Source organism: Eptatretus burgeri, chromosome 8, assembly GCF_056783735.1.
Source record: "Eptatretus burgeri isolate ZD-2024b chromosome 8, Ebu_testis_v1, whole genome shotgun sequence".
Classification (NCBI taxonomy): Eukaryota; Metazoa; Chordata; class Myxini; order Myxiniformes; family Myxinidae; genus Eptatretus; species Eptatretus burgeri.
In genome coordinates this window covers 27505684-27521562 of record NC_140968.1, presented here as the reverse complement: position 1 = coordinate 27521562, position 15879 = coordinate 27505684, and the positions used below count along the sequence as shown (strand labels likewise).

Below are 15879 nucleotides of genomic sequence, written 5' to 3'. Positions count from 1 at the left end.
CTGTAAAGAGTATAAAAGATGCTCAGAAAGAATCTCATAAATTACAAGCAATAAAAGAAATTAAGAAAGGTAAAACTCAGTTGTCCCCCCAAGAACGACAGAAAATAATTCAAATACTTGGATCAGGGTTTCAAAAGTTTTAACATCTTTTTTCCTAAATAAATACAAGTATGGAAGCAATTGATAGTATCTATGATTTGGATGATACTATTATTATCTCAAACACCACTAAAAAAGAAGATTACTTCAAGGTAAATGCAATAACTGGAACAGACTGGAATACAAATGGTACAAAAAGTTTTGAAATAAATAATCAACAAACCTATTTGAATCTCTCCGAAAGTTTCTTGTTGTGTAAATTTAAATTCACTAAGGCTGGGAATAACACAAACGCTACACTTGTAAATGATTTCTTCTGGAAAATGTTTGATAGTGTGCGATTGTATATTGGAACACAAGAAGTTGAAGCGGTTGATTATGTCTCTGCTGTATCTGAAATGATGAAATTTACACTCTATACATTCAGTGATAGAATGGGAAAGGGGTCTGTTGAAGGTTTTATTCCTGATATGTCAACGGGAACAAACACAGACCCTGGATATATTCAAAGGAAAGGAATGTATAATGATGATACAAAAGCAGAAAATAGTTTTACTGTGGCAGTTCCTCTTAAAGGTATATTTGGATTTTGTGATTATGATAAAGTTCTGTATGGTCTTAAAATTAGATTTCAACTACAAAGGAATGATAATGAAAATAGATTGCTTTTTGGTGTTGGTAATGCTTTTGGTGATCAGAATAAATTTGTAATTGAGGAGATGAGTTGGTATATCAGTGAATATACTCCTAATCTTAAAACAGAAGAGATGTTGAATCGAAGACTTAACTCAAAAAAACCACTCAGTGTATCATACCTCAAAAGGAGATGTCAACACGTTAAACTCAATCAAACTACTTACACGTGGAATTTGGGTGTTCTGGAAGGAAAGCCACGATATCTGTGGATGATTTTTAAAAAGCCAGATGGTGATACTGTGACTGATAAGAATAATGCATTGAGTGATAATGCTAAGGTGAAACAACTTCGCGTTTCTCTAGATGGAACATTTTATCCACGAGATAGATTGGAAATTAATTGGGAAAAAAATGATTTTGCTGAAGCATACAAGTCTTACCAAAAGGTGTATGAAAGTAATGGAAATAAAGAACCTATTTTGGATATGACAGCATTTAAAAGTTTGTATACAATCTATACGTTTGACCTGAGCGCTCAAAAAGAAACTATAAAGTCTAATCGAGTGGATACTTCCCTATACATTGAAAGAGGAGAGAGTGAAGAAGTTGATACATATTGTTTGCTTTTGGAAGAAACAGAATTGCAGATTAATACAGATAATGGTGTGATGATTAGTCTCACATAATTTTTTGTTAAATAAATGAGTGGCAAAGTACCAACTGGGGTATATGTTAATCAAATCAATCTTCATAAACTATCATCTTGTGTTCAAAATCAAAAGCCTTGTACGATTAACGTTAATACAATTCAGAGAAAAGGAGCAGTAAGAATTGATGTTTTGCTCACAAGAGAACAGGTTAAAATCTTGAATGACACTGGCTCACTTAAAATTAAAATGACAAAACCAATGTTGAAAAAATATTCAATAAGAGAGACGAGTGGAGGATTTCTCCCATTTCTAATTCCTTTATTTGCTGGTTTAAGTGCGGTTGGAGCATTGACGGGTGGTATTTCAACAGCGGTCAAAACTGCCAACGAAAGGAAGGCTCAATTCCAAGCTCAAAAAGAATTGGAAAGACATAACAAAGAGTTGGAGAAACAAATTAGTGGAAGTGGTGTAATTGTAGATTTTGCTGAAAAACTTGAAGGTCTGCCTGATAAAGCGAGATTGTTAGTTGGAGATATGCTTTCTTCTATAGCACAAGCAGGTGTAAAATTAACGAAAAGAGGTAATGGATTATATCTTTCTAATAAATAAATGAGCATTGATGAGTGGTTGAAAGAATTTGGAAAGAATACAACATCAAATTTACAACTTGCCAAATATTGTAAGAAATTAAAAATTCATAATGTGGTTATTTGTATGAGAGATGAATTAACAAATGTGTCGAAACATACAAAGAATATTATTATGAACTTAGAAGATAATGATGGGAACGGTTCTCATTGGGTTTGTATTTTTAATAGTCAAGACAAATATTATTTTGATAGTTTTGGTCTTCCACCACCTGTTGAAGTCATAAAATTCTTACAGAATGGTGTTTATCAAACATTTCAAGTCCAAGAATTAAATTCCAAGTGTTGTGGTCAATTATGTCTATATGTGTTATTTCAACTCAACAAAAATAAAAAATTTTATGATATTATTTTTAATCTAATATAAATGACTTATGTTGGTAAAGATGGTTCTATCTTTGGTGTATCTCAAGAACTGGATATTGATTTATCAAATTATTACACAAAGGCACAGGCTGAACGACATAAATATAATATAAACAAAAATATTAACATGAAAAATGCTTATAAATTAAAAAATTATCCAAGCCCGACTGACGCGAATGACTTGGTGAGATTAAGCGATTTATCACAATATATATACTTAAATAAAACGGCTGTGTATTCTAAAGATACAGAAGTGTTGATATTATCTCCAGGTCATACAGAATTCACAGTTCGAATTAAAATAAATTTTTATAAAGAAGGGCGTATCGTTTGTATGAGAATAGAACAATGGGGGTATGATATGAATGATTTAGGGTATAATTGGTCATTTAAAATTAACCTCGAAGACCTGGAACAATTAAATCAGTCTCGTAAGGAAGAATATTATCCACTTGGTATCGAGAATGAGTTTTGTGGAGCCACGATTAGTAAACAACAAATAAAAGAATTTAATAAGGGTAAATATAATAATGGTTTTGCCCTTGTTTATCTCATGAAAACAGAAAAAACAGGATTATATATAATAAGTAAGGAAATACAAAATGATTTAACTATGGGAAGATGGGGAGGTGTTTCGTGCCATAATATTATTCTAACATATATTTCTAATACATAAATGACAGCAAGAAGGCTTCAAGAAAATTATCATTTCTGTGTTCAAGCATACCTTCAAGAAAAGGGTATTCGGTATTTTAATAAATATGTTCTACAACATAAGAATGAGGTATTTTCAATAAAAGATTGGCATTATGCTGATGTTGATAAACCGACAACTTTAGATTTAATTAGAATGTTAAATAATGAAAAAATTATAAGGTTAAGAAAAGGTAAGGCTCTTTTAGAAATTCAAAAGAAATTTTATTGGTTTCCTGTTGTAAAAAAAATTATTTTGGATACAGGAATAACAAGAAATCCTGATGAATATATGTATAATATTCTATGGGGTGTAAACGATTCAAGTATAGTAAGGGATGAGGAAGGAGTTGAAGAAGAGAGGGAAGAGGAGGAAAAGGAGGAGGAGGAGAGAGTGAAGGAGGAAAGAGAGAAGAGAGAGAGGGAGGAAAGAGAGAGAATGAATAAATATCAAAATATGGAAACCAGTGAGATTCAAAAAAGAATAGAGGTATTAAAGAAATTAACTTATCTCACCAGGGAGGAATACAAAGAATTAAAAAGTCTATTTGCAATACTTTCGACAAGACTATCGACATCGAGAAGACATGTATTTTAATTCAAGTTTTTCTTAAATAAATGGAGGAGAGAGTGAAGGCATTTCTAAGGATTCTTTATGTTTTAAAAATTAAGATTCAAATGTGCATGTTGGAAACTAAAAAGGTTTTTGCACTCTGCAGAAATTTTTCTCATAAATAAATGAGTTATTGTCTCAAATGTAAAAAGAAAACTAATACTAAAAATATTTCATATATTAAAAGTAAAAATAACAGGGTTATACAAAAAGGTATATGTTCGGTGTGTGGTTCAAAAAAATCAATTTATCTCCAAACACAAACTCGGAGGAGATATACAAAAGTTTTTATCAGGAAGTAAATTTACAACTACTGGAATACCAGGGGAATTACATCTTCCAGGTTATTCTTTCTGTGGTCCAGGCACAAACTTAGATAAAAGATTAGATGAGGCAGACAATCCTAAATCCTGGAGTAAACCAATCAATAGAGTTGATGAAATGTGCATGAGACACGATATTGATTATGGGAATACCACAACGTTGGAAGAAAAGCATGAAGCCGATAGAGAAATGTTGTATAATTTGTCTCTGATACAAAATCCAACCTTGAGAGAAAAAGTTGATAGGTTCATCGTGAAGAAGATGATTAGTGCTAAATTGAAACTTGGACTTGGAAATTCAAAAAACTTATAGGCTCTAATGATGCCATTAAGACTGAAGAGCAATTAGCTGATGAATTACATAAACCAATATTCACAAAGTTTCAGAGAAGGAAAGTTTATTCCAAGGAAGTTGATTATATCTGGTCTGCTGATTTGATTGAACTCAATAATGATAAGGGGTACAAGTATGCTTTAACCGTTATTGATTTGAGGAGTAGATATGCGTGGGTTGTCCCTTTAAAAACAAAACAGGTAATACTCTTATGTTAGCTTTTCAACAGATATTTAATAAAAGTAAGAGAAAACCTAAGAAATTGTGGACTGATGAGGGTAGAGAGTTTTATAACAAGACATTTATGAATTTTCTAAAAAATAACAGTATTACATTATACAGTACCTTTAATGAAGGGAAGGCAGTTGTTGTTGAATGTTTTAATCGTACCTTAAAAGAGAGACTATATAAAAAATTCACACAACTCGGTTCACAACAATGGTCATCTTTTATTCAGGATATTGTGGATAAGTATAATGACACGATTCACACGTCAACGAATATGAAGCCATCAGAAACATTTACAAAATTAAAATATGAAAAAGAGATTAATGTCAGAAAACCTAAGTTCAAAGTTGGTGATATCGTAAGAATATATAGGTGGAAATCTCATTTTGAAAAGGGTTTTACTGAACGATGGACGAAAGAACTTTTTAAAATTGTTGATGTAATAGATACAGTTCCTTGGACTTATAAAATATATGATTTGGAAGGGGAAGAGATTTTAGGTTCATTTTATTCACAGGAATTACAAAAGACAAAACTAAGCAGATAATACACCTTTGTGGACACTCGAGGGCCAAGTCCGAGGTGTATAACAGTATATAATGTGTGTCAAGGGGGACGTTCTTAGATCTGTGAACCCCAAACACAGAATCCTCAACTGAATAGTCAAGGCTTAACTTTTGTTTGTTGATGTGTATGTGTGTGTGTGTAATGGGAGCAATAGGTTGGCGCTTCACTCCCTCCTACTATACACCGTTGTGGACACTCGAGGGCCAAGTCCGAGGTGTATAACAGTATATAATGTGTGTCAAGGGGGACGTTCTTAGATCTGTGAACCCCAAACACAGAATCCTCAACTGAATAGTCAAGGCTTAACTTTTGTTTGTTGATGTGTATGTGTGTGTGTGTCCCAACCCTCACATTCAAAATCTCAACCCCAACCCTCACATTCAAAATCTCAACCCCAACTCAATCCTCGCCCAACACAATGTCTTTTTCAAAATGAGATTTCCACCTATATATATATATTTTTACGTTTTTTTTTTCTTCTTCCAATTCTGTCTTTTAAAGCTTTCAGGTTTGATGACGTAGAAAGGGGGAGTAAGCCTGCACTTTCTTCCCAGAACTTTCTTGATCTTGCTCCCATCAAGCACCATCCGACAAAGAACTACATCGATAGGTTTAGATCCCAAAGAGTGATAGCAACTCCAAAAGTCTCCAAAATATAAATAAATAAAATAATAATAATAATAAATAAATAAATAAATAAATAAAAGCCCCCAAAAAAGTTTCAAGTGTCCAACATAAACCCAACTTTCCAAGTCTTCAAGGTATAACCACATTCCCGTTGAGTTTCCAAGATATGTATCACATTGTGAGTTATCAATCCAGAACCCACATTTCAAGTATTCAAAGTAAAACCAACTTACAAAGTCTCTTAAGGATAACTCATTTACTGATTTTTTCAAAATTTGTGAGTCTCCAAGGTAGGCCCCATATTTAGAACCATCTTGGCAGAACCCTTTTCCTGAGTCTCCAAGGTAGTTATTTAAACCATCAAGGCAGAACTCATTTACTGATTTTTTCAAAATTTGTGAGTCTCCAAGGTAGGCCCCATATTTAGAACCATCTTGGCAGAACCCTTTTCCTGAGTCTCCAAGGTAGTTATTTAAACCATCAAGGCAGAACTCATTTACTGATTTTTTCAAAATTTGTGAGTCTCCAAGGTAGGCCCCATATTTAGAACCATCTTGGCAAAACCCTTTTCCTGAGTCTCCAAGGTAGTTATTTAAACCATCAAGGCAGAACTCATTTACTGATTTTTTCAAAATTTGTGAGTCTCCAAGGTAAAACTTGTATTCTGGCTCATCAAGGTATAACTTGTTCAGTGGGTATTGTCTTGATAACTCACAATGAGTACTATTGCTGTAAAACTCTTTTTCAGGATTTTGCTGGTCTCCAAGGTATAACTCTTTGGTTGGGTCATCAAGGACGAACTCGTTCGGTGGGTCTTGGTCGCTCATAAGGTCTTCAACCAAGCCAACAATTTCGCCCCAAGTTGTAGCAAAAGCAGTATTTTCATTTCGTATTTCAGACACAATTTCCTGTGAGAGAAAATAATAATGTATTAATTAAGTTATTTAATTATTAAATGAGTATGCTTCAATCAAAGTTTGAAAATAGGAAAATAAAAAATCTTACCTCAATAGATAAGAGGTTTGAATCCAGTTCATCAACTTGAAGGTTTAGTTCCATAGAAGACAGAGAGTTCCAAGGAACACCAAAGTCATCCCACTCAAGGTCTTCAACCAAGCCAACAATTTCCCCCAAGTTGTAGCAAAAGCAGTATTTTCAGATACAATTTCCTGTGAGAGAAAATAATAATGTATTAATTAAGTTATTTAATTATTAAATGAGTATGCTTCAATCAAAGTTTGAAAATAGGAAAATAAAAAATCTTACCTCAATAGATAAGAGGTTTGAATCCAGTTCATCAACTTGAAGGTTTAGTTCCATAGAAGACAGAGAGTTTGAGACAAGCACACAGAACACCATTGCCAGCAAGAACAAATGTTTAAAATGGAGCCTGGGTTTGAAGCTTTTATAGAGAAAGACTGGTGGGTGTGGTTTCCTTTGGAAATTCCCTGGGCAAGCCTAGGCAAGCCTTCATTGGGAAATTTTTCAAAACCATAACATCCTGTAATTTTCTAGTGATTTCTTTGTGAGTCAGAGATGAACTGGAAATGATGTAAGAGTGGGCGGGGCTTAGCAAAAGTAGGCGGAGCTTAGGAAAAGTGGGCGTGGCTTAGAAAAAATACCTTATGAAAAGTGGGCGGGGCTTAGCAAAAGTGGGCGGGGCTTAGGAAAAGTGGGCGTGGCTTAGAAAAAATACCTTATGAAAAGTGGGCGGAGCTTAGCAAAAGTGGGCGGAGCTTAGGAAAAGTGGGCGTGGCTTAGAAAAAATACCTTATGAAAAGTGGGCGGAGCTTAGCAAAAGTGGGCGGAGCTTAGGAAAAGTGGGCGTGGCTTAGAAAAATTACCTTATGAAAAGTGGGCGGGGCTTAACAAAAGTGGGCGGGGCTTAAAGAAAAGTGGGCGGGGCTTAACAAAAAATAACCTGTGGCTCAGGAGGTGGTCAAACAAGAGCATTAAGAGAAGTTTATCATTTCGTAATGGCACAAATGGGGTATCTTAAAAAATATAAAGATTCAAATGTTTTGTTTGTCAATATTTTAGATGGGGATTATTGTGCAAAGAAAATTAAACTATTGAAGGAATTTGAGAATGAACAAATCTTTATAGGTTCAATGAGTGAGCTGTTCAACCCCCAGGTGTTCAATTCAATGAGGTTCAACCTCCAAGTTAAAAGGGGAGACAAATAAATATACCTTGGGATAAAAAGGGGGGTTTATTTTTAGGGAAAAAAAATATAAATCGCTGAAAATCCCCCATTCATTTACATGGGGAAAAGTGAGCCAGAATCAGTATTCTTACCCTACTCCCGCCTGACCGGGCTGTGGAACCATCGGCTCCGGAAAGAACCGCACGGTGCCCACATGGGCCGTAACTGATATTTCTGTCTTGGCCTTTTCCTGGTCCATCTACTTTTGTGTGCTTGAGGGTCCATTCAGGATTACTTTAGGATTCGTTTACTTAAGCCTCTTCCATCCGTACAATACCCGGGGGCGTATTTCCGAATTGTGAATAAGTTTGTCTACAAAATGTTTCTATGTTCTATGTTCACACGTCCCCCTTTTCTCAACTACACACATGAATGAACTGGGTTTCGTTTGAATTTTTATCTTAAGCACGATCGTAAAACCGTACGGTATATAAATATCACTCTGAGGGACAGATTTGGCGGTACGATTAGCATTTTAGACAAAACCCATGCCTCATAGAGCATGACGAACCGTTCTAAGTCGCCATTTTTATGGCTCGTTGGGTTTTACCGCCACAACAATTATTCGTATTCTGATGTTCTGCTCGAAGGCAGGTCCAGCACTGCTGAAGTAGTTTTTTGGCAAGGGTTATGCTGGGTGGTTTGCCGTTGCCTTCCGAGCAGTAATTAGGGCAGGAATTTGGAGTTTGGCCACGGAGCTGGTGATAGTTCATCTACTCTTCACGAAAGATACCATGGGGTCTTTAATGTCCAACTAATGTCGGCAAATGGGACTCCGGTTTAACGTCCATCCAAGGGACAGCACACATGTTTATGAATTAAACTGCCCGCGAAACACCAGGATAACAGTTTGTAGCTGGGTCTGGATTCAAACCCAGGTGAGATGGCTTAAAGGCGAATGTGCATAACTCAAGGCTATACTGTCAGCCCAGTTATAATGTGTTAAACGAATTGTTTCTCTTCATTGTTACCTCAGCCACCGAAGCTGAATGGAGGTTGTTTCTACCCCTATCGGTGTCTGTGAGCAGGATATCTCAAAAAAGCTATGGATGGATTCAGATGAAATTTGGTGGACAGGTTGAATGTGTGACAAGGACGAACGCATTCGATTTTGGTGAAGATCCAAATCCTACGATTACCTCCTTCCACCGAATGTGGATGGAGGTTATGTTTTCACCCGTCTGTCTGTTGGGTCGCCGAAATAGGTGACCCTTATTGTCAGTAATTCTGTCTGTTTGTTTGGATGTTTGTTCGTTTGTCATCAGCATAATTGGTAGTAAACGTGGGCCAATTTTTACCAAACTCGGGTGGTAGGTACATCTTATGACCTAGTGCTTTGGAAATTGTGATGGTTGCTAGGGACGCTTTGGTTCCAGAGCAACAACCGAAAAACCTTCAAAATCGGTACCGTTCACGCGAAATAAATTCCGAAAGCCATTATCCCACGTAGGGTTATGAAATTTGGCACGAATGATCTACAGGTGATGCTCTATCAAATATATTCCGGTTTTAGTGAGATATGGAATACTTTACCCGCAGCCCCCCGACAATTAGGGTATGCGTGAAAATTGGCGAAAATTGAAGGCCCCCTAGCGACCAAGTGAGTGCATTGATATGAATGAAACTTTGCAGGTTCATGGTACTCAATGAGTACTACAACTTTGCTTCAGGACATATTGACCGATTTCGCTTAGGTCAGGGGTCAAAGGTCAATTAGTGCAAAAATCGATAATATGCGAGAGCTGGAGGTGCCTTCGCGCCAAATGCTACTCCTCCTAGGGTTATGGTCGGATGGTCATGAAAATTCACACTAATTGTCTGGAATACATTGTGCACAAACGATCCAGCTGGATTTTCGATTTAGATCTTTGTTCACCCACAGCACCCCCTCAAACTTTTGGGATTTCTGTTTTCAAACTGCATTTTCGGTACTTTTCATTCAAATGGATACCGAGTCATTATCAGTAGATGGAACTCGATGAGATTTGATATGCATAATCTTAAGGTGATTCCCTATCCGCTATATGACATCCATTTTGCTCTATATCTTATAGTTTCCATGCTCGGCGATCCATCGCCGCCTACCGGCTTGTCTGTCTGTTTGTCAGTCTGTGTGTTTGTTACTTGTCAATTTTTTTTGACAAGTATGTTGATCACTTCCGTTTGTTTGTCTGTTCGCTCACCTTTAGTTGTCAAGAATGTTGATTGTGAGACAACCACTCAACAGACACTCGCTGACGCTCATTGCTCACTCACATTCGCTCCCTGTCGAGCTTTTATCTCAAAATCAACATTCTTATCCTACTTGTGTGTTTATGAGTGAGAGAGACACCCACCATAGTCTAACCTCTTGTGTGTAGCATTCTCAACCCAATCTTAACATCTTCGCATTAATTCAATTTTCACTTTTATCTCTTGAGAAATGTCTTGCCAAATCTTGGCTGGTTTCCCAGACTTCCTCTCCATTATTCTCTTTCCTGTATTTCAACCCCACCCATTATTATACAAATTTTCCCTAAAATACCCCTTTTAATTCATCTAAAGCTGAGAGGATTTAGAGTTCTACAGGATCTGTGCTCTTGATACAGGGAGATGAGTGACAACTTGTTTTACTCAAGCTTTCAGTTACCTTCTGATGTGGAGGACAAGGATTTCATTTCACAACATTGGTAAGTTTCAGACAGAATTTTTAAAAACACCATTAAACCGTTAATGAAAGCCTTGTAAATGATTAATTATTTAGCTTTCTTTTCATTACAGCATTTCAAACTCACTCATGGAAGAGGTGAATTGTGAAGCCAATGAACTTCACAAGCAGTCGGAAACTTTTAATGAAGTTTTTAGCGAAGTTCAGTTCATTCATCAGAATTTTCGCAACGATTTCAATAATTGGTTCAATGACCTCCCCCCGAGATGGAAGCCTCACATTATTTAACCAACAAATTCACACATTTCAACGTTGTCCGAAGAATTATGTGAAAGGTATTTTAAATTTAAACAATAAAACACTCTGGTGTTAAATGAGATGTGAATGCAAGAGGTGTTCCAGTGTCTGTGTGTCCGTTTTCTTGAACCTGTGTCTGTTCTCTTCCAGCATCAAACATGACGTGTCGCCTCTTGTGCCAATCATCCAACAGAAACTACCCAAGGCAATTAATTGGTCATCTCTCTCACCGATACCGATTAATATATGTTAAATTTGCTCTGGAGATGGTGCTGATGGAGGATGCTGGAGATAACTAACATTCTTTTCTCAATACATTTATATGTATGATGTATGGGTGGGTCAGAGTAAGGATTTATCGACAATTGAAACCGATTAAAATATCAATGCCTGTGTGTGTTTTGACAGGAGAGAAGCACTCAGATGGTTCAAGACCACTCACTCTCTCACTCAAACCAATATTATATAATAAAATCTGCTGCAGATATTTTAATGTATAATATAATGTATGTTTTAATAAGCATGAATTACATTTGTTTTGTTTCCAATTATTGAATTCTTAATTATAAAAAAACGGACAAAGGAGGAAAAAAAAATAGGGAAAGTGCACTCCCCACCCCTGTCACCCCTCCCCATGTATGTGTGGGAGAGGGTGGAGGGAGGGGGTGAGACAAGGATGAGAGGTGCACAGGGGGAGGGGGATGATGTGGTGTGTGGGTGTGGAATGTGGATGTGGCATGTGGCATGTGGGCAGAGACAAAGGGGGTAGACTGAATTTTTTTCAATAATTTATTTTTAAATTTTTTTATCATCTTTGTCTTTCGTAATTCCTGTGAATAATATGAACCTAAAATCTCTTCTCCCTTTAAATCATACAATTTGTAAGTCCAAGGAACTCTGTCTGAAACATCAACAATTAAAAAAATTAATTACTCCATCTATTTGTATCACCTTTCTCAAAGTGTGATTTCCACTGATATATTCTTACGATATCCTCAACATTAAACTTTGGCTTTCTCAGATTAATCTCCTTTTCATATTCTAATTCGGTAAATAATTCTGCTGGTTTTTCTTTTGTTGAGAAAACTGTATTATTGTAATTATCTACAATGTCCTTAATTAGAGATACCCAATGAGAATGACTGAGTTGAGTGATTTTTTTTTTACATAGTCTCTTTCAAAGTGCAATTGAAACGCTCAATATCAACTGCCTTTCCTTCATTAAAAGTGCTGTATCATGTCATACCATTATCTTTGATAAAATTCATAAATATCACTGAACAACAAATTTCAAAAAAATTTTTTTACTGGAGATGTGTAAAGTGATTAAGACTAATTTGGGTACGCTGATTTCAAAAATCATAACCGTTTTGCTGTATCACATCAGAATTTTCAGGAACAGAAATATTCCCATTGCCTAGAAGTCAGGATTTCAATGAAATTTACATATGTCTTTAACATGTCTATTTCATACAATTGTTGTTAACTTGTGTTATATTTCTTTCTTTCAGATAAAGATGAGTAGGCGTTCCTGTACCAATCATCCTGACAACTTCTGTTATGTCTGTGGTCGGTATACCAAAAAAGATCAACAGCGAAGTATATCTACAGCAGTGAAAATGAAGGCCGCCTACTTTCACTACTTCGGGTGTAAGGTGGGGGACCAAGAACAGAGCTGGGCACCACACATCTGCTGCACAAGCTGTCACACAACCTTGACTCAGTGGTTGGTGGGCAAGCGCGCGAGCATGCCATTTGCGGTGCCCATGATATGGCGTGAGCCGCAGAATCATCATGATGATTGTTATTTCTGCTGCACAAGCATCGCCGGCTTCAACAAGAAGAATAAAGGTCACATCAAGTACGCTGACTGCGTCTCTGCTCGTAAACCTGTGCCTCATGATGACGAGAACCCCGTTCCAACACCTCCAGCTGATCAGAACATAGCTGTAAGCAGTGGTGAAGAGGATGGTGATGATGAACCTTTTGAACCCGACACTCAAGAATCACACCTTCTGAACCAGGGAGACTTAAATGATCTTGTAAGAGATCTCTCGCTGTCAAAGGCGAAGGCAGAGCTGCTTGGATCAAGGCTGCAGCAGTGGAATCTACTTGAACCTAACACCAAGATATCCTTGTTCAGAGCACGTCACAGAGACATGGCTGAGTTCTTTGAGATGGAAGACACGATGACATTCTGCAGTGACATCAACGGTCTGTTGAAAGAACTTGGGTGTGATCACGATCCTGCAGACTGGCGCCTCTTCATCGACTCGGGGAAGAACAGCTTGAAGGCTGTTTTGCTCCACAATGGCAACGAGAAACCATCAGTCCCACTGGCTCACGCGTTCGAAACTTGGCTCCAGGATGTCCCTAAAAATCCATTTCCTGCACCAGCACCTGAACTTCTTCCCTGACAACTTGGGAGCAGTCTCGGACGAGCACGGCGAGCGATTCCACCAAGAGATTTCACTCATGGAGACGCGTTACCAAGGGCGGCACAACCCGAACATGATGGGCGATTTCTGCTGGTTCCTGCATCGTGAAACTGACACAGAGCAGCACAAACGCAAAGCCAAATGCCTAAATCATTTTTAATTACATTCTAGTGGAGTTTTTCTGTAATTTCTATAATTTTGAAGCATTCATGATGAAATAAATGAATAAATGAATTTTTGTAAATTTCATTGAAATCCTGACTTCTAGGCAATGGGAATATTTCTGTTACTGAAAATCCTGACGTGATACAGCAAAACGGTTATGATTTTTGAAATCAGCGTACCCAAATTAGTCTAAATCACTTTACACATCGCCAGTAAAAAAATTTTGTTGTTCAGTGTATTTTGTGATAGAACTGTGTTCTTTCATCAGTCCATCATTTCATTGGTTTTCTTATACTTTTACTAAATATCCCACTGAAGACAACCATGAGAGTATTACCTCTTTTGGTATTAAAAGGAACAACCCATGCATATCTACTCCTCAACTCAATAATGGTGAAAAACTTATTTGTTTTCTTTATCATTTTTGAGTTCAATCAAGTCAGCAGACCATATGTAATAAACCCCTTTGGAATAAACCTTCCTTCTTTTAAATTTTGTGATTATTGGCTTATGTCATTCATGACATTAGAGTTTAATCAGTTTTTTTGTTTACCAAACTGCAATTTCAATTTAGTGCTTATCATCTTCACGATAAACCTATCAACTTTTTCTCTCAACGTTGGATTTCATATCAGGCAAATTAAACAACATTTATCTGTGGGCTTTGTGTTTTTCATCCAATGTCGTGCTATTCCCATAATCAATATCATGGTTCATACACACTTCATCAACCCTATTTTTTTGTTTGGACCAGGGTTTAGGATTGTCAGCTTCATCTAATCTTTTATCCAAGTTTCTTCCTGGACCACAAAAAGAATATCCTGGAAGGTGCAATTCTCCCAGAATTCCCAGTTGTTGTAAACTTGCTTTCTAATGAAAACTTTTGTATAATTCCTGCATGTTTATTTATGAATTCACTCTTTTTAGTGCACACACCAAACATATCCCCTTTTGTACAGTTCTATTATTTTTACTTTTCACGTATGAGATATTTTTAGTCGAAGTTTTCTTTTTACACTTGAGACAATAAATTACCGTCATTGTATTTATTTATGAGAAAAATTCTGACAGTGTGTGAACATTTTTAGCTTCCAACATACACATTTGCATCTTAATTTTTAAAACATAACGTATCCTTTGAAATTCTTTCACTCCCTTCTCCATGTATTTTGGAAAAAAAATTGCAAAGCTTCAACCAAAGTCAATAACATCAACATCAACTACGTAATCTTTTCCTTCTTTCTCTTCTTCAACACTTTCTCATTATATCTCCTCCCCACCATTGAAGGCATTATTTTTGACAATATTTTCAATAGACTTGTTAATTCTTTCTTTTCCTCTTCAGTGCATCAAGTGTGATATATTTTCTGAAATACCTCCATTCTTTTTCTAATCTCACTGGTTTCCATGTTTTCTTTTTTTTCCCCTTCCTCTTTGATATATACACACACATATATATATATATACATATATATATATATATATATATATATATATATATACATATATATACATATACATATATATATATATATATATATATATATATATATATATATATATATACATATATATACATACATATATATATATATATATATGTATATACATATATATATATATATAAATATATATATATAGATATATATAAATAGATATATATATATATATATATATATATATATATATATATATATATATATATATATATATATATATATATATATATTGTTGTGGTTGACCAAATTCGCAAACCACCATTCAGGTCCCTTAGGTGAGATATCTCGGTAAGTATATGTGTAGTTAGGCCCAAACCCGTTGTCTAGAGGGAATAAATGTCATTCATGAGGGCTGCGACCCTTGAGGATAGCCGTTTTTCTTTTACTATCTTTATTTTGGACCAACTGCCATTATTACCACCACCAACCACGTCTCAACAGCCATCACAACAACAACCAACAACCACAACGCCACCACCACAACCGCCACGACCTTTACCATCACAACTCACCACCATCGCATCACCGTCATCTCGCGCCACTCGTGGGCACCGATGCTGGACTCGTGTAGAGCGCGCACCGAGCAGCGTGTTCAAAAGCATCGCGGACTTTCCGCAGAAAAACGGATCAAAAACGACTCACGCCCACTTTTGTTCCGTCCAATCGGTGAGCGAGGGGCGGTTTGGCCCCGCCTCCAGGGCGTTGGAGGGCGGTCGCTATATGCAAATTCATGGATCAAAAAGCATTCACGCCCACTTTTCCTCGGGCAAATGGGGAGCCAGCAAGAGAGGTGAAAGGCCGGAGGCAGAGGGTCAAAGATGAAGGAGCGAGGCCACGGGGGATA

At 36.5% G+C, this 15879-nt stretch overlaps 1 protein-coding gene and 1 long non-coding RNA gene across 4 annotated transcripts; one reads left to right on the top strand and one right to left on the bottom strand.

The window, feature by feature from the left end:
- Positions 1-4790: 4790 nt before the first annotated feature.
- Positions 4791-7572, bottom strand: LOC147021385 (uncharacterized). Its single transcript, XR_015060779.1, has 2 exons — positions 6789-7572; positions 4791-6691 (listed from the first exon to the last, which is right to left on the bottom strand). It is a non-coding gene; the product is annotated as an uncharacterized LOC147021385 (long non-coding RNA).
- A 487-nt stretch (positions 7573-8059) lies between these two features.
- On the top strand, positions 8060-14975 carry LOC147021384 (uncharacterized). Of its 3 annotated transcripts, XM_085891290.1 has the most exons (3): positions 8060-10971; positions 11084-11138; positions 11342-14975. In XM_085891290.1, the coding sequence occupies exon 3, from the start codon at positions 12382-12384 to the stop codon at positions 13348-13350; it is 969 nt and encodes a 322-aa protein (XP_085747416.1). In that variant the 5' UTR covers positions 8060-10971; positions 11084-11138; positions 11342-12381; the 3' UTR covers positions 13351-14975. The 3 variants fall into 3 exon arrangements, with proteins under 3 accessions (XP_085747416.1, XP_085747414.1, XP_085747415.1); XM_085891288.1 differs by having other exon boundaries at positions 11084-14975; XM_085891289.1 differs by having other exon boundaries at positions 8060-11138.
- The last annotated feature ends 904 nt before the right edge of the window (positions 14976-15879 follow it).

Coding starts and splice junctions, on each gene's coding strand:
- LOC147021384 (XM_085891290.1), top strand. CDS start 12,382: ATGTCTTTAACATGTCTATTTCATACAATTGTTGTTAACTTGTGTTAT.